The sequence below is a fragment of the Drosophila ficusphila genome, unplaced genomic scaffold (assembly GCF_018152265.1).
Source record: "Drosophila ficusphila isolate 14025-0441.05 unplaced genomic scaffold, ASM1815226v1 contig_414, whole genome shotgun sequence".
In the NCBI taxonomy this organism is placed as follows: domain Eukaryota; kingdom Metazoa; phylum Arthropoda; class Insecta; order Diptera; family Drosophilidae; genus Drosophila; species Drosophila ficusphila.
In genome coordinates this window covers 13,076,865-13,094,376 of record NW_025064328.1, presented here as the reverse complement: position 1 = coordinate 13,094,376, position 17,512 = coordinate 13,076,865, and the positions used below count along the sequence as shown (strand labels likewise).

Here is a 17,512-nt window from a genome sequence, read left to right as displayed (position 1 = left end):
TTAAAGGTATTTTTGCAATTCGTAGAACATTTGTAATTTTTAAACGTGCTTAAGTGAAAATATACATAAATTGTTTTCCATTTAATTCTCTAGTTACACAATAAGTAATAGTAATATTTGTAGGATCTATATATTAATAGCGTTTCTCTCTTTAATCGTTAACTTAAAAAAGTGTTTTTGCGTGTATTTTATATAGTATATATAGTAAACTCTGGCTCTTTGAAACTTTGTCACTACAATTGGAAAAGGAAACGGGCTAAGACTTTAAGCATAGATACATACAACGAAATACTGATCATTACGCTTTGTCGTTTTGTCATTTTGCATTGTATTGTAATGGCTAGGTATAAAAACGCTCGATCCGAAAGTCCTCGCGCTATACATATAAATGTGTGCTACACGAGAACTCTTACAAAAGGTTAAATTATATGCACTTTCGCCGAACAACATATCTTGGATGTGAAATGCAGAATCCACAATCAATCAATCTAACAAACTATTTACCTTCATCTACTTTTGGAAGCGACTTGTTCACAAATTAATTTTAAATTCTTCTCTCCTTGTCCTCTCCACAAATGCTGCGATAAATCGGGGGAACACGCTCCGCCCTGTACTTAATGTTACTCGTCGGTTAAAAGTTAAAAGTTAGGGGCTATATCCGGTTGTTAAATAGGTTTGTTTGAATCACATTTCGAATTTCTAAAGATTAGTTGATTTTGTTTCATAATTTAACGCATGTTGCTACAACAATTTAGGTATTCTGAAATCAAATTGTACTTTTAACTTGTGTTCCACCCAGTTCTCTCATTCAAATTCATATTCCATTCCGTTCTTGGTTTCATTTTGTCCCCTTAGATGCGTTCTTCGGCCAGAATCTCGTTGAGCAGGCGGTTGAGGCTGTCCAGGCCAGTGAGGAATCCGCCATCGGGTCCATGGTGCACCGGGGCGGCAGCCGGAGTGGGCAGCATGCTGCCATTGCGCGGCACGAATGCCGTGTGGGCAAAGTCAATGAGGCGCACGTCCACGAAACACTGGTTGTCATCTGTAGGCGGTGCCGACATGTCCAGCGATTTGGAGCTGTGCTGCAGCAGTGCCGCATTGCGATGCTGCTGCTCGTTGTTGTTGTCCAGGGAGTCGTGGAGCAGGCCCGAAAGCAAGGATTGCGGGTTGGATATGCTCTCGCAGCTTCGCAGTTGCGGGGCGGTCTTAGCTGGCGAGGAAACGGCTGACACGGGTGTCGATGTAATCGTCGACTTCTTGGCCTCTCGCGAGTCGCATTCACCAAGGGCCGCTGACTGCTGATCGTCTTCATTGCAGCGCAGTCGCTTCACTGCACCCTTAACCGATTTCAGTGAGGAGGCGCTGGATGAGGCGGGGGAGACCAGCGAACGAACGGTGGCACCGCCATTGGAGACGCTTGAGTTGCCGGCAGTGAGGGGCGGGGAGGAGGCGGATTCGGCAGCTGCGGCGGCGTCAAAGGATTGCTGCGACTTGTAGCGCTTGAACATGGCCTCGGTGGGCCCAATGATGCTGCTCTCATAGTCGGAACTGGCGTCATCGCTGCTGTTGTTGCCTGAAAACAAAGAATATCTGTTAGCAATCAGCACATGTGGTAATTCTATAGCTAACTTACAAGTCTGCCGCCCACTGGCCACAGCCTTGATCTGCTCGGATAAACCAGAGAAGTCATCACTGCTATTGCTGCTGTAGTTCATCCACGAGTCACCGGAATGTGGCGATGAGGTTGTCACGCTGGGCAGCGCTGGCTCTGGGTCCAGGAATACTGTCTCTTCGGAGATTGGAATGAATGCGCCCTGGCCCTTGCCGGCCAGTCCAGCTGCCGATGCTGCCGCCTTGGCGGCCATAACACCACAGCTGCGCGGCGGTGGCATGGCAGCCGGATGCTCTTCCTCCTCCTCCTCGTCGGTGGTGGTGTTGTTGGCCGCCGTCTGCTTGACCCCACGCGCCGCTGCCTCGGCAAATCCACGCTTGTGCAGGTGCCGCCTTGTTGCCAGATTGAGCAATGAGCTGGAGTCGTTGGAGGCATCGGCATCGTAGTTGCAGGCATCGCCTCCAGTGCTACTATTCGTGGCCGAAGCGTTTCCACTGTCGGCTGCCACCAAATGGAGATCCTCGTCGGTGTCGTGCGCCTCCAGCTCATCGCCAGCCTCGTGTCCCGCTTCGTCCTCATCCTCCAGATCGTCCTCATCAATGCTGTTCTCCGGATGATAGTCGAAGACGGTGCCAGGCACGGTAGCCGACTTAGGTGCCTCCGGCCACTCATCCAAGCTCATCGAGGGCGGGTGAGCCATCGGATTCTCCTCGAAGCCCTCATACACAATGAGCAATGAGCTGTAATTGGAAAATTACAAATTAGTACCGTTTATAATTAAACGTTAAACTGTGAGCAAAGTAATGGCACTTAATATTTGTGTTTGTTTGTTGCTCATAAATTTGTGAGGTTTATTTTAATAGTATGCCGCAGGTACAGTACTCTTAATATTTTCCGACCAATTTATTTGATCGTAGCGCCTTTTTTTCAACTCATAACTCACCAGGAGTAGAACCTATAGCTCGACTGCTTCTCAATCACCCTGCGTAACTGCAGCAGACGCTGCAGGATCTTGCGGATGACACGAATACGCAGACGGTAGCCGTTGTAGAAGAAGTCGTGCAGCGCCGTCTTGAATCCACTCTCGTTCAGCTCGCGACCCCAGTACTTGTCACGCTTGGCATACTGCTCCAGATCGGCCAGGTAGGTCTGCATTCCGCACAGCCGAACGCCAAGTGATCCCGACGTGCTGGCCGCGCACTTGGCCATTTGCTTGGAGCGCTTCTCCGCCGAGGCGTCGTCTCCATGCTGACGGGTACCCATCTTCAGATCGAGGATGCAGGGATTCCGAAACTGCGAGGTGATGTTCTCGAGCATAAGAAAGTCTGCAAGAAAAGATTTAAAGAAAAGTTTATTTAGTATTGAAAAGAAGTCAGAAATCTTAGTTATTAGTTACTTGCAAATATGAACAATTTATTCCAGTTAAATTCCAGTTACTTTTTATGAGTTTTAACTTGGCAAAACAATTTAAACCCAAGAAGATTGACTTTATGACTCAGTACAAATTTAAAAATTACAAAAATTAATAAGAAACTGATTACATCATCTCTCTTATTATTTACAAGTTTTAGGTGCATAATTTAAAAAGATTTACGAGATTTGCATTCACAACGCATTTTATTTTTAGAGCTTAACGTATGTATTATAGTTTTCCTAACAAAAAATAGCTGTTATGAGGTGTGGTTTTTGGTTTTACATAATAAATCTTTCACACAAATAACTACTTACATTGCTTATTGGAGTTGTCCAGTTGTGAGATGCTCTTGATCACCTCGGCTGCCTGTCCATTCTTGTGCACCTTCATTCTGCAACGAAATAATGGATTAACCACTGACATATCCAAGATTGGTGAAGAAGTACATACCTCAGCACCTCATCCCGCTTCCTCTTGGAGGCGCTCATCTTGCGGACGGGAACGGCGGCGGCTTCATCCCGGAAACTGGGCGAGTAGCGTTTGTCCAGCTTGGCTCCGCCCATGGTGGTGGCCTGCATGACGCCTGGAATTAACACAGAGACGAGCCGGGAAAAGGGATTACTAATCTGCGACCAAGCACACTATTCTCATCTGGTTGTAGTTGTTTTGTAGTTTAGCATCGAATCGACACGGGAAATGGGTTGGGAGGATTATTAAGATGTGGCAAATGGTGGCTGAGGCAGCGTTTCCTGAGTTTTAGTTAGCAGACGCACGAAATGGTTCGGAACAGACAAACGCGATTACTCGCATGGATGATGGAAATGGAACTCTGCTCAAAGGATCAAGGGAGGATCATATTTTTCAGATTACTCCTTCAAAAGACTTTGATCAAATGGACAGAGCTTTGAACAATTTTCATTGGTGCAATGAGTTCGACAAGTGCTTCATGCATTTCCAACATCAGACGGAATCAGAAATGGCTTCCAAATGTTTATGCAGTTAAATAGAAGTAGTAACTAGGCCTATATTCCTAAGCTAAGTTGGTGCAAAACAGTTAGGTAAAGACTTAACGAACCGACGCAGTAACAAGTGCAAAAGAAGTAGGGAAATATGGGATACAAAAAACTGGCTTCGTTTTTCCTCAACTTAACATACTAAGACGGGATCATCTTAACTAACATACGTGTGTAATCGTATCGTATCTGTATGGTATATTGGTAATTGGTAATTGGTAATTGATAATCGGTAATTGGTAATTGGTAATTAACATATGTAAAATAGATAAGATAGATGTGTTTTAATCATACAAACCCATTCGATTTGGCTCGCCTGCATTCTAACCGAGAGAGCAGGTCGGACCTGATCGCTTAGGATCGGATCACTAGGGATCGAGATGAGACGAGCGGATCGGATCGGATCGGAGCGGAGCAGAGATGGCGACGACGACTAGACAACAACACAACGTTTGAGGGAAGAGGAGGGCGGCACGATGTGCGTTCTGAACAAACACATAAAATAAAACACGATTTTCGATTTGTTGCATTGCGAAACAAAAAATAATTCTTTACGCTTTCGCTTTCGCTATCCCGTTTAGCCCCGATCCCATTAGAGGAGGACTCTTCCCGGTCTCCGAACTCCGGTTCGGATCAGTGAGGTTTTCAGTTCGGTTCGGTGAGGTTTGCTTGGTTCGGCGGCAGATCTCGAGCGGGTCTGTCAGGCAGGCACCTCGAACCTTTGGATAATACGAGCATAGACGTACATGTAGTGGCGGGGTCACGCCCCCCGATCCGGGCAATCATAATCATTATATATACATGCCCCGAATCGAGGGAGTGCATGGATTTAAATTCTTCCATATCCATTCCAGCGATTGTACAGCTTTTGTCTGGCAAAAACTGTACAATCCTTATGGAGGGATTGCATTAACGATTACATTACTTTACTTTTGGGTTGGAGTTTTCTTGGTATTTGTTGGTTGGTATTTTTTTTTTTTGTATTGGTTGTTTATTTTTTATTTTTTTTTTTTTTTTTTTGGTTTGCGACTTACCCATTGCTGTCTGTTTTACTAACTAAGGGGGTTTTGATCGGAAAAGGTCTCTGGTTCGGGCGGTGGCGACCCGGACTAGTGACTAGTTCCAGGCGTCGTCGAGTCAGAGAATGTTCTGTGGCATGTGGCAGCTATAACGTTTTTTGGTTCTTTTATTTTCGATCTTGGCTTTCGTATTACAAATCGTTAAAGCTATAGGTTAGCTACATATTATTGTATATGGTTCAGTCTTTCAACGTAAGTTTTCTTTTCTTGTTTTTTCTTTAATTTTTTCTTTTTTTTTTTTGCTTTCTTTTTTGAGATCGGTTTTATTTTCATTTTCAATAATCAACTTACAAACTAAGGATATATCACATATATTGTTTTAAGAAATATAGTTGTAGAGAAAAAAATACTATAAATAAAAATGATATTCGATTGCGATTTGGTTTGATCTAGGGACGATACAAGAGGAGCAAACGCAAATTGTTGGTTGTTTTTTTGGCTTTATCATTTTTGTTTGTTGCGAGAGTTAGTACAAAAACAAAAGTTCGATTCAATAAAAAAAATAGGCGATTTCGGAACTCAAGACACATGACAAATGCTTGGCGCGTTTCAGAATGTTTTTTAATATTTTTTCGTTTTTTTTTTCGATTGTATGTACGATATTAGTTAATTCGAAACGAAAGAGCAAATGAAGCGCTTCGACAGAATCGATAATTGGTTTTTAAACGTGTGAGATCAGTTTATGATGCGGATGGTGAAACAGTCGGTATCTTACCTTTGTACTTGGGCACAAACTTCAGTATGTCCTGCGGAATGTTCTGGTAGAAGTCCAATTCGCGCAGGTTCAGCGGCTTTATCACCGTCGACTGGTTGAGCAGCAACAGGCGAGTGTGTCCTCCGACCTGAAAAAGCGCAAATAAATGTTACAAATTAATATATGAGAAGCAAGTAAAACAAAATAAATCTTAGTACGGATATTAAAAGCGTCTTTAAAACCTTTTCACCCAAGTACCAGGGCTATATGCCACTAAATTAGATGGTACCAAGCACTAATCTTACTGCTACACACTGAAGAGGATAATTTATGACCCTATAAAAACAATTTCCTCAGCAAGAGCACAATAAAACAACTTGAATAGAAATGTGTTTTGGTTTTGTCAATAAAGAATTAGCCTGATGAGTGTAAATGTATATTTCCACATACCCACTCCTTGTTTAACATTTCCTCTACGTTTTTACTACTACAGAGTTTATTTTTGTTTCTGTTTATCAAAAACATAGTCAGTTCAACTAAATTGTGTTGGTACGCTCTAACTGGCGCGTGGCCATAACCCTGATTGTTGATATCTTATCATAACCTACGTCACTTCTTGGCTCTAATCGAAAGTGCGAAAGTGCCAGGCTTATCGAGCTTCCTCAGCCAAAAATCTTCTGAGCAAACACCTCTTCTAGACAGCCATGAGAATTTGGGCGTGAGATTCGCTCAGTTTCTTAACCTTCCTGACAAATTTTGAGTTTCTCGTTTTAATGGCGTCATTGAGAAAGTTTTAATTGAAGATGACATATAATCTTGGTTAGAATATGAAGTCGATCAAGGCCCGGCTGAAGCACCGATTCAGCAAACTAATGGCAATGGACAAAGAGATCAGTTCGAGCAGCAGCACCAATCGGATGAGCCGCAGCACCAATTCCCGCCGAAATGGATCCGTACACCGAAATCCGCAGCGGAGTGACGAGCTTCCGAATCCGTTAACCGTCGAAGCCGCAAAGCATCGCCTATTCTGGAACGCTCGACGGAACTCGTCGGTCAGCAAGGTCAGCAAGCCCGATTTGCCAGCTATTGGGGGCATAAAAAAGAAAATCCCCCCGCAAACTAGACAATCGACTTTCACCCAGACGGAAGTCAAGCCGAAACGCAAGACCCTAACGAAGAGTTCCAAGTGCAATTCGATGGCGCCAACGGAGCGGGCTAGCAAGGATACACTTCGGCCAGGATTCGGTAAGCGGGGCAGTAAGACGGCCAAGATCGACCGCAAACAAACATCTCACCAGAGCCAATCGAGTTTTGTCAAATCTAAATCGGCCCCGATCACGCTAGGGAACAGGAAGCGTCAAGAGCTGACCGCACGGTGCAGTGCGTCGCACGAGGGCCGCAAAATTCTGCAGGAGCGACTGATGGTTCAAGTGGACGCACTGTTCAACATGCTCTTCTCCGCCTCGCCGTTCCTGCAGAACTTTCACGAGAGGCGCAAGTCCACGGATCTGCGCATGGGCACCTGGACGCGGAATGCCAACGGCCAGAACGAACGCGTCGTCTCGATGACCGTGGCACTTCAGGCGAATCTCGGACCCAAGGTCGCCAAGGTCACCGAGACGCAGACCATGCGCGAGTGCAGCCAGCCCGGACAGCTCTACTCCATCGATGTGCGGAGCGTCAATGCCGAGATCCCCTACGCGGACGCCTTTGTCGTCCTGTTGCACTTCTGCCTGCGAGCCACCGTCGAGGAGTACACCGATGTCCTGGTCTTCGCACAGATCAAGTTCCTCAAGTCGGTGTGGGCGGTGGTCAAGGCGTTCATCGAGAAGAACGCGTACGCGGGTCTCGAGGAGTTCTGCCAGTCGCTGTACAGCGCACTGCTCACCGAGATCAAGAAGATGTAGCACACCACAATGGGCTTTAATACACTTCGACATAGCTGATTGTGTTTGATTGGTCTGGGGGAAACTACTGTTCAGGTACGATAGCGCGTTTTCAAATTTATGCTATCCATCTATGGACATCTACGGAAACTATTTGAACTAAATTATCTAATGTTCAGTAAATGCTTTACATACTCGTATGTTCTTTGAGAAACCTAAAGAGAAAGTTCCTATATGCAATTATGTTGTTGGTATTGTAAGTATTCATATGATAAAAAAAAACTCTAATATTAAAAAGAAAAAACCAAAAGGTCTTGTGTGTAATTAATTGGTGGGAGAGCTTACCTGGTTGGAGAGTGGGTGCAACGCCACCTCATCCTCATTGTCCAGGAGATCCTTGCTCAGCTGCGGGTTCTTGTTCGACTTGGCGGCAACATGACCAGCTGCTTCTGGGAGCAAGTGTTGTTGCTGCTGCTGGTGCTGCTGCTGCGGTTTGGTGGGAGTGCTGCAGCCGTTGGTGCTGTTGTTGTTGCTACTGCTGCTGCTGGAGTTGCTGCTGCTCACCGACAGCTGCTGGAGATTGGCAGTTACGAGGCTGCTGCTGCTGACAGGGCCAACATGTTGCTGCTGCGATTGCGAGGGAGTTGTGGTGCCCTGCGGCAGGAAGCTGGAGCCACTGGCAAACTGCAACTGCGGCTGCAACTGGCTTAAACTACTGGAGATTTGTGCCACAAGTTGTTGTTGCTGCTGCTGCTGCTGCTGTTGTTGCTGTTGCTGCTGCTGCTGTGGGAGCTGCTGCTGCTGCTGCTGTTGCAAGAGTAGATCATGTCCATGAATGCGTTGCGGCTGTTGTATATTTGGAACATGTTGCTGATATGACGACAAGTCAGAATCTCCCATGCCCCAATCCCCCAAGAAATATACCATTCCCCGCCGCGCGAAACAGTGTAACGATTGCTGGCCGCTTTTCTTTCCCCTTAAGATTTTCCCGCTGGGTGCGCTGGTTGGGAAAACCGTTTATCCTGCTGCCGCTTTGTTCAGTCTGCAATGAGTAAGATAAAAAGCGGGAAAATTTTTATTATATTCCATTGCGAACTGGGTTAAATTCGAGAAACGCCTGAACCTGCCGCACTTGATCGCTTTATGGCCTGAATCATCCCCCGATCGTTCAATCAACTGCCTCGCAACCGGTTCTCATTCTCGGATCGTATCATATGGGATTGGAGCAAGTGCATTTGGAACGCGGGCCGGGGTTCAATGTCATTTCCGCCACGGAAAATGCGACACGCGACTACAGGGAATGCAAATCGAGTTCCGGCTGCGATTCTGACGACGAATTATCAAGTGCGAGTGGGCGGGAAATAGTCATGGAATCCTATTTCATAACTCCCACTTTAATCGCTTTTATTTATTTTGCGTTACAGATCACCGCAGAGATCATTAACCACTAGAAAATGATCAGCTGATCTGCCAAGATCAATAACATTTGGCGTCCTATCAAATTTCGAATGCGTTTTAAGAAAGATCATTCACTTTGTGGCTGACTGATCCGCCTGGCATCCCTCCTCTATATCAACAATCTTCAATAGCATATAGCAATCAAATCAGCCTGTGAACCATGCGCTATATTAGAAAACATTTAACGGAGCGTGCTGTTAATTGAAAACAATTGAAAGTAGGGGAGTGGGAAATAAAAGTGGGATGATGGCGGGCTGGGGGCTTCGATTGGAACTTGTCAAGCGTGAGGCACGTGAACAGATGTAGACGGGAATCTCCGGAGCTGATAGTTGTTCAGCGGCTGGTATCAAAGGTTCCCTAATTAGCTGACTGGCAAATTATATTAGAATCGAAGCTCCATACCATGTGGTGGCACGATTTTCGAATTGCGTTGTAGACACACCCAGTTCAGCCTCTATTTATCACCCGCTGTCTACTCTCTCTCTAATCGTGAATGCAAACAATGAACTGCAGACGTCATAAAGATAGCAGAATGCATATTTGCCAGCTGCTGGGATTGTAATTATTACCTGATCGAGACCAGACGGCGGCCTTTTGCTAATCTCCCAACAGCAAATGCAAATATGAAGATAGTTAGATAGCTAGACAGCTAGACAGATGGAAACTAGGAAGATATCAGAGCTCGGGGAACCACAGAAGGCATTAAACCGTTTTGACGGAATCAAGTGTTCCGATGATGAGGTTCGTTAACTCGGGGTGATTCACTCCGTTGTCTTGTCTACGCCGCAAAACAATACGGAGAAGTTTATCGCCGCTTCCAAGAGCTAAGGCTGCTATTTCGACAGCGTTATTTATAGAAAAAGCCTTTAAATAAATTAGTGTTTACCCTGTCTCGCACATCCGTTAAATTCCCCGCGAAAATGTCAAGCGAAAGTCGCGAAAATTGATTGCAACACGGAACACAATCTACGATGGCTTTTAAGTATTAAAAGCTAATCAAGCAACAATTAATTGAAACTGATTGCTAAAGATTGAAGATCAGCCAAAGATCGCCTGCATGAGTAAGCGAAAACAATGACCTTATCAGCTATCAGCGAACGGAAAAAACTGGGCAAAATATGGCAAGGAAAACTTTGGGGAAACCAAATATAAACAATAAAAAAAAACCAAGTACGACGCAAAACTAACTTCCTCACTCCTCTATTGCTCCACTTTGTTGGGGTTTTTTTCTGTGGCGCTATATGTTTGCATGTGTATATATGTATGTGTAAACGTATAAGGTGAACTGAAACTGGGTCAACGACAGCGAATAAAACAGACAGAGAACGGAACTGTGGACTGGGAACTGGGAACTGGGAACTGTAACCCAAACAGCTGCAATTGCGCCGGATAAATTCCGTGGGACTTTGTCCGGGGATACTCGGTGCGTTGCTCAAAGCAAAGTCGCATCAAAATCAAAACAAATGAGGCGAAAACATTCAAATCAGCTGTCAGCTGTTCTTTCAGACAAAGGCAATCAAACAAAAGCCACATGCCCCAGTCTATGACAATAAAACTTAAACAAACGTACAATCAGCCAACACAAAACTTATCATTAGCCTATTACGCATATCAATTGCAGCACTTTCAGTTTACAAATAAAACGGAAAACGAGCCTCACTTTAGCATCGATCCGTTGAATTTGGCAACTCGGCAACGGCGTACGAGCGAACACAAAGAAGCAAGTGTGAATTGCCAGCTAAACAAACATTGATTAACTCAATTTCATTTACATACTAACAAATGTGTTTTGCTTTTTGAAATTTCAGTGCTCGAAACTCTCAACAGCAAAGTTCATTGGGCCCTGTTCCCAATTCCATTTCGTCGTTGTTTTGGGGCTATTTTAAGTTCCAGACGTTTCGAAAAAATCATTTTAATGATAAATATTAACCAATTGCTTTTTCAGAATTGTTTTCTGGGTTTTAACCAATTTTTGTTTTAAAAGGTAGGAATTCTGCTAATGGTTTATATTTTCAAAGGCTTGAAAGGAATTGTGAAAAATTTAAGACTATTTGGTAAAAACACAAAATTATAGGAATACTTAAAACACATTAAATAAGAATATTAAAATTGTAAATTAACACGGTAAGAGTCTCATTTAAAGCAATTTTTAAAACGACTCCGTTTTTCAATTTTTTATGTCGTAAGAAAACATTTTTCTTCGTATGAAGTTAGCGTTGCAAATCGTTTTGAAAATTAAACTCGGTAAGTGAACACAAATTGGCTGCTTGCCAAGCGAAGTGGATTCACTGAATTCACAATTTGCAAATAAAGTAGGAAGCTATGCGAAACGAGGCGGAATTGGAGCTGCTTGTTATTTTTCCCTAGCATTTTGTTGGCATTTAAATGAGAGCATCAGACACCAATACTAAACAAAAAAGGAGGCCTGCCTTTGTTTGTTTGGACCCCATTAGCCAGCCCACCGGTTTCCCCTTTTGCCAACCTACAATGAACTCTGCCCACTGATAAGCTGCACAGTAATCAGAGCGAAAACGATTTTGGCGAGTGCCTGGCAACAAAAACAAGGCGCAAACAGCGCAATGCGAATAAAAAGAAATTAACAGAAAATAAAATTATAATATTTGAGTTTTATATAGCTTAAACAGTTATCATTTGCTACGAGCAAGTATAATAAACAGAATCTAAATCTTGCGACAAACAAAAGCGATAAAAAGAATACTTGAGCACTTGAAACTAAACAAATGGAATAAGCCAGCTTGCTCAACAATTAAAACAGCTATTACTCATGCTAAAAAACAAACAAGCAAATTTAAAAGGGTAATGTGGAATGGAAAAGTTTGCTACTTTTTAGGCCAGGATTTTACACATTTTACAGCCAGATATTGGCATAATTTTCAAGTGGTTTATTCGTCAGCAAAACAAGTTTCTTTTCTCATTTTTTACGTCAACGATAGCAGGTTGATTATGGATTTCACGTATCAAAACAAAAAGCAGCTGAGTTCGATATCTACGGGAATTACGTGTACAAAAAAACAACATTTACGAAAGCAAGAACAGAAAGAGAGAGAAAAAAGAAGAGAAGATCATCTCGCACACACACACAGATGTAGAGAACAGTTGTAGATAAACCGTATTCAAAACAAAAGATTAACCACAAAACAGATAGCCAAAAGGCAAGGAAAAGAAGAAGAACCACAGCAGCAACATAAAAAAGAAAGAAAGAAACACCACTTGAACTGACTCTGCGTGAACGATGACGTCGCGATTTGCTCTCCCAAAGAGAGAGCGAGAGAGGACAAAAGAGTACTTGCTCTCTCTTCAGCTATTTTTACAGTGCACATACACAAAAAAATTAAATAAAAATCACACACACAACCGTACACCAAAATTACACACGCATACAGTGTCGAAAATCGCTAATCGCTTTCTGGCGTCTTTTCTGTGCAACAAATTTTACCTTTTTCGAGACACCTCTGCGTGTCCCCGATGTGAGTTACTCTTTTCCAATTTGCTAACTGGCTGACGACTCAGTTTTTCATTCAGTTTTTTATATTTTCCACGGCGAAAACGAAAACCACACTATCACTGGCACACGCACACATACGGCGATGTGGGTATGCACGATATGTATAGAATTTTTGATGCTTCTCAATTAAATTTGATTTTTCACATGCGCGTTGTGGCTTATTTGCACTTTGTCACACACTTTTCCACTTTTTCCTTCCAGGGCGCGCACACGTCCGATTCCGACCAAAGTTTGAAATTAATTAAGAGAGAAGAAAAACGTTGCGGAGGTTTCAGCCATGGTAGAGTATAAGGTAGTCTCGTCGGGTCCTCACAGTCCCTTGACAATACCTACAATGAGTGTGAGTGACACGTGTTTTCCAATGAGTGCGAAAGAAATGGCAACGGCAATAGCACAAGCGCTCAAAAGCGCACCCGAATGTTAACGGACCCGAACGATTCGGGAGTCTTCTCCGTCCGCTGGAGTCGCTTTCTCCAGAACATAAATTGGACAACGTTTTTTTCAATAAGTAAAAAACCGATGGACAACGTTTTCTTAATCGGTTAAAGACCGATGGTGAATTCTCTCAGCAAACCCGAGAGAGCCGAAGTTTAAATTTAATTAAGAGAGAAGGAAAACGTTACGAATGTTTCAGCGAGCGCCGAGGCTGAAGCTGGTGCAAGACACGGGTGTTCGAGCGAGACGTCTGCTGGCACTTTTGCACTTGTTCGCTCGCCCAGCAATTGTCTGCTTGCGTGCGAGTGGGGCAACCAGTTTAGCCGCGACTCTCCCCAGATACTTCGGGCAGCCAGAACACTAAGAAAAATAAATGACACTATACATTTGTTTCCTTCTTGATTTATTTGCACAAGTAGTTTTAATAATCAATTACTTCGTTATTGAATTTAATACAAAAATTAAACCTTTATCGCTTAGTTTTGCATAGATTTTTTTAATATTGTCTAACATAGAAATTAAAAATAGTGCAAATAGTTGTCTTTGACAGACTGGCAACATTTCTCTTTTTTTTTAATATTGGATCAGAGTTTTTCTTTGTGTATAAGCTCTCTCATCGCCGCAAACCCTGTTTTTTCTCTGTTAGCCGTGCTCTTCCTTAAAAGAGAGGTCTTGAGCTATTGCAGCTCTTGTCTTCTCATGTTTTTTCCCAGCTCAAAAACAATTTTTCTTATTTCCCAACTGATTTTCCTCGGATTTGAATTCTGCTGACAAATTGTCCCAAGACACGCGCCCCGGTTTGAATATTCCCCCTGGAACAGGATGTCCTGGATTTGTATCTGTATCTTTTAGTGGGTCAATAAAGGTCTTCGATGCCTACGCTTTATTAATAGAATTTCCCGTTCTAAGCTGGAAATCCAGTCTCCAATTCCAAGAAACCAATTTAATTGCCGATGGTGGCAAAAACAATAAACAATAGAAAATCTGTTTGGTAAACTGTTTTTTCCTTTTAATCCCCAACGGCTGCCCTCTGTTTGTGCCGTTAAAATTCCGGTGCAAATATTTGTTGACGGAAGCTACCCAATATAGTATATAGAATGAGGCTCCCAGCGATTTCCGCATAATTGGGGCTAATGAATGGAGAACGGCCTAATTAAATTACCAGGGTCCAAACAAAATTCACCAAAAGAAAAAAAAGAAATGCGAATTGCTGCCGATGTTGACAAATGTTTCGTTTGCCGTTATCGTTCACATCTTATCTCAGAATATTCCGTTCCCTTATGGGTGGAAAATCTATAAGTTTGATCGGCGCAAGCGGGGAGGTGAGCCAGACTGTCTGGAAGCTCTTGACAGGGAATCAGTGAGAGATTAAGGTGCTTTACTGCTCGTTCGGCCATCGGTCGATATTATCAGCAGGTGTCAGGAGCCCCACTTGAGTCTTAAGTTTATGGTCGAGCTTTCATTAAAGAATTTATCAACTGTCAGGGCTCTAGAACTTTCCCAACAATATCAAGACAATAAGACTGATATACATTGAAATACAACCGACAAAAAAATAAATCGTTGGTTTGCAATTAAAAAAAATATAATACTTATTAACAGGATAGAAATTGTTTCCCATTTTCAGGAAAACGCATGTCGATAATTTTGAAAATGTTTATGTTATTAGTAATTTTATCTTGGATTTATATTCGGCTTACGTATAATATCCGAAATGAATACCATGATGTCATGATACTAAACAACTTCAAAACTTGATCATTATAAAGTCAGCAATATTCATTTGAATAATATATTTGTATAGATTTATTTAATAAAAAAATCGTTTGTATTTTGATAGTGTTTTTCTCCGTGCAAATATACTTACACTTACTTCAGGCACCTGTGCCATTATCGAAAGTGCTTGTTCGCGACGTCGTTTTGGAATAGATAATATAAATGCTAATAAACCAGAGCACACCAAATAGAATCGCGTGAGCTCCAATTCGCTCCTCAATTGTGGCACATCGACATCCCGAAATAAAACTGAAAAGGTTCCGTTCGGATGGGGGGAAATTGCAAAAGTGACGCAACCTTTGGGTACTTTTACATCAGCCAGAAGCTCAGTGGTTGATAAACCAACCAGACTTGTCGAGATAGGCAGCCCCAGTCCTTGTCCACCCACACACCACCAATTGCGAGAACCATAACCCCCAGCAGGGAAGCCCAGTCATTCATAACTGATAAGAGCTATGCCTCGCTAGTTGCCCGGAATTTTTGCCCAATCCGAGAAATATTCTCATTGACCCTGGGGCTTCCGGGCTGCACCCATGAATAATTTATTCAAAGAGCTCTCAGTTCAGTAAGGATGAAAAGGGGGCGGGGCTGGGGCAAAAGGGAAGGCCATTGTCAAGGCTATGGCAAAGTGGGCGCCACATCGCTTGTCGCCCCATTGTTCCATAAAGCTCACATCCTTGACATTGCCTCTGAATGCAGCCAAAAGGCGAGGCCTTCACTTCCCCATACGACATGCATATATGCAGGTTCTATTATATTCCACACACTATAGGGACGGCCAATGAAGGGGCGGATATTACGATGGGAAGCTAGGAAATCTTAGGTATTTAATAGCAAAGTACCAATTATTAAAATATTTGTTGATTTCTGAACATTAATTCAACTCTTTGATTAAGATTTACATTGTGAAATTTGTCCTATAAGCTATAAAGTCATGATGACGTATAAACTGCGGATTAAAGACCATTGACTAATTAAGGATTCTAAATGAGACTCTGTTTTTTCCCATCTACTACAAAATGAAGTTTAGTTTATCACATGAGCAACACTCAAGCCAATCTAAAATCATATTAAAAATTAAGTTTTGATTTCATTGATGATCGTTTCACAAGTTCTTGTATGCTCTGCATACAATACAAATTGACTTATCTCGTTCTCGCAAGTAAATATTTGATCATGTTCTCTTGCCGGATTTAGCAAAATATGTTTTTGTGGTGAAAATTGTCAGTCGGCAAATATATGACTATTTTAATTTTGTGTGTTTATATATTTTTTGGGGCTTGTTCTGCTGTCAGCCGAGGCAAACAAGATTCATACTCGCTGCTTTATTACTCATCCGGGTTCTCCTAGTGGGCCAATTTGGCTGACAGACAGAAAGGGAAGCTGTCAGTCAGAAAATTCGGGGGCCTGTATGGTGAAAATTAAAGGGGGTGGTGCTGCCCAATCAATGTCAATCAAACGGTTTGTGGTAAAAATTACATTTTGAATATTTATAGCCTGATATTTGCTTATCTGATTGATGGCTGAGCAACGACCTTGCGAACAGCCTCATCCTCTCAAGGATACTAGAGTGCAATTCCACCTGCTCCACCCACAAAATCGATTTTTGGTTTCGGGCAGGGGGCAAGGACATGGGGACGACATTGGACTTGCATTAGTGGATTAAACGAGAGTTGCAAGAAATGGCAATTAGCCAGCAGCGGTGAAGGCACATCCCTTTCCATAAATTAGGTGTCTATGCGTGCTAGGAGGCGATTTAGGCGCCTCTTTCGAGGTTGACAGTTGGGAAAGACAGGCTTGATAGGGTTTCTCAAATGCTTTTATGATCGTTCCACTTCGTGCCTGGCTGTCTGGTGCATTCCTATTGATACCAGTATTATTGAAAACACGCGCCAGTCGCTCGTGTGCCCCAAAGCTTAATTGAAATCAGCCGGCAAGTAGCAAACAACTGCAACAACAACAATTGAATTGCTCGACTACAATCAGAAGATTGTTCGTCATTCGTCGTTTACCTACTTGTTTGGCCAATAATGAATCACACGCAGCGAATGAATTGAGTTTATCAGCTGGTTTCCATTAGTCAGCGATCCATTTGATTTAAATTAATTAAAACCATTGCTATAGTCTCGTCAACTTCAATACGAAGATCTATCAGTACGGGTGTTGATAACTTAATGAGTCATTAAAAAAGAATGGGTGAGACAATCTTAACAATCGTAAAATAATCGCGTATTTAACTGCTCTAAAAAACCACAATCTGTGCTCTCATGTAAATTGATTTTTCTGGATTAATTAATTCGTAAACTAATTAAAGTCTGACTCGAACTTCAATAGACCGATTTTCATTACTTTAATCATCAATAGTTATAATTTTCGAACTTACCAGTATTAATTAAAAGAGATCAAATTTAATTTAAGTAGTCTATGGGGCCTACCCAGATTTTCGCAGATTGAATAAAGGAAATACACAATATCAAACAAATTATGTGTAATGTAAACCGCCCCTTTGTCTTTTTTGAACAAAGTCATGCTAAATACCTTCTAGTTAACAAACCAATTCCTTATTTCACAGCAATTTCGATTCTGAATCAAAAATTGTTGGCAAGAGAATTTTATTAA

General features: G+C 42.5%; 2 protein-coding genes across 5 annotated transcripts; one reads left to right on the top strand and one right to left on the bottom strand.

The window, feature by feature from the left end:
* Positions 1-36: 36 nt before the first annotated feature.
* Positions 37-12,934, bottom strand: LOC108096730. 3 transcript variants are annotated; one of them, XM_017198574.2, is made up of 8 exons: positions 12,614-12,934; positions 8,044-8,740; positions 5,834-5,960; positions 3,477-3,609; positions 3,341-3,417; positions 2,556-2,937; positions 1,634-2,352; positions 37-1,573 (listed from the first exon to the last, which is right to left on the bottom strand). In XM_017198574.2, the coding sequence occupies exons 2-8, from the start codon at positions 8,623-8,625 to the stop codon at positions 852-854; spliced, it is 2,742 nt and encodes a 913-aa protein (XP_017054063.1). In that variant the 5' UTR covers positions 8,626-8,740; positions 12,614-12,934; the 3' UTR covers positions 37-851. The 3 variants fall into 3 exon arrangements, with proteins under 3 accessions (XP_017054063.1, XP_017054065.1, XP_017054064.1); XM_017198576.1 differs by lacking the exons at positions 5,834-5,960; positions 8,044-8,740; positions 12,614-12,934 and adding exons at positions 4,338-4,524; positions 4,595-4,694; XM_017198575.2 differs by lacking the exons at positions 5,834-5,960; positions 8,044-8,740; positions 12,614-12,934 and adding an exon at positions 4,338-4,685.
* LOC108096732 (protein Aster-B) lies at positions 5,976-7,758 on the top strand. 2 transcript variants are annotated; one of them, XM_017198578.2, is made up of 2 exons: positions 5,976-7,057; positions 7,157-7,758. In XM_017198578.2, the coding sequence occupies exons 1-2, from the start codon at positions 6,640-6,642 to the stop codon at positions 7,717-7,719; spliced, it is 981 nt and encodes a 326-aa protein (XP_017054067.1). In that variant the 5' UTR covers positions 5,976-6,639; the 3' UTR covers positions 7,720-7,758. The 2 variants fall into 2 exon arrangements, with proteins under 2 accessions (XP_017054067.1, XP_017054066.1); XM_017198577.2 differs by having other exon boundaries at positions 5,976-7,758.
* Positions 12,935-17,512: the final 4,578 nt, after the last annotated feature.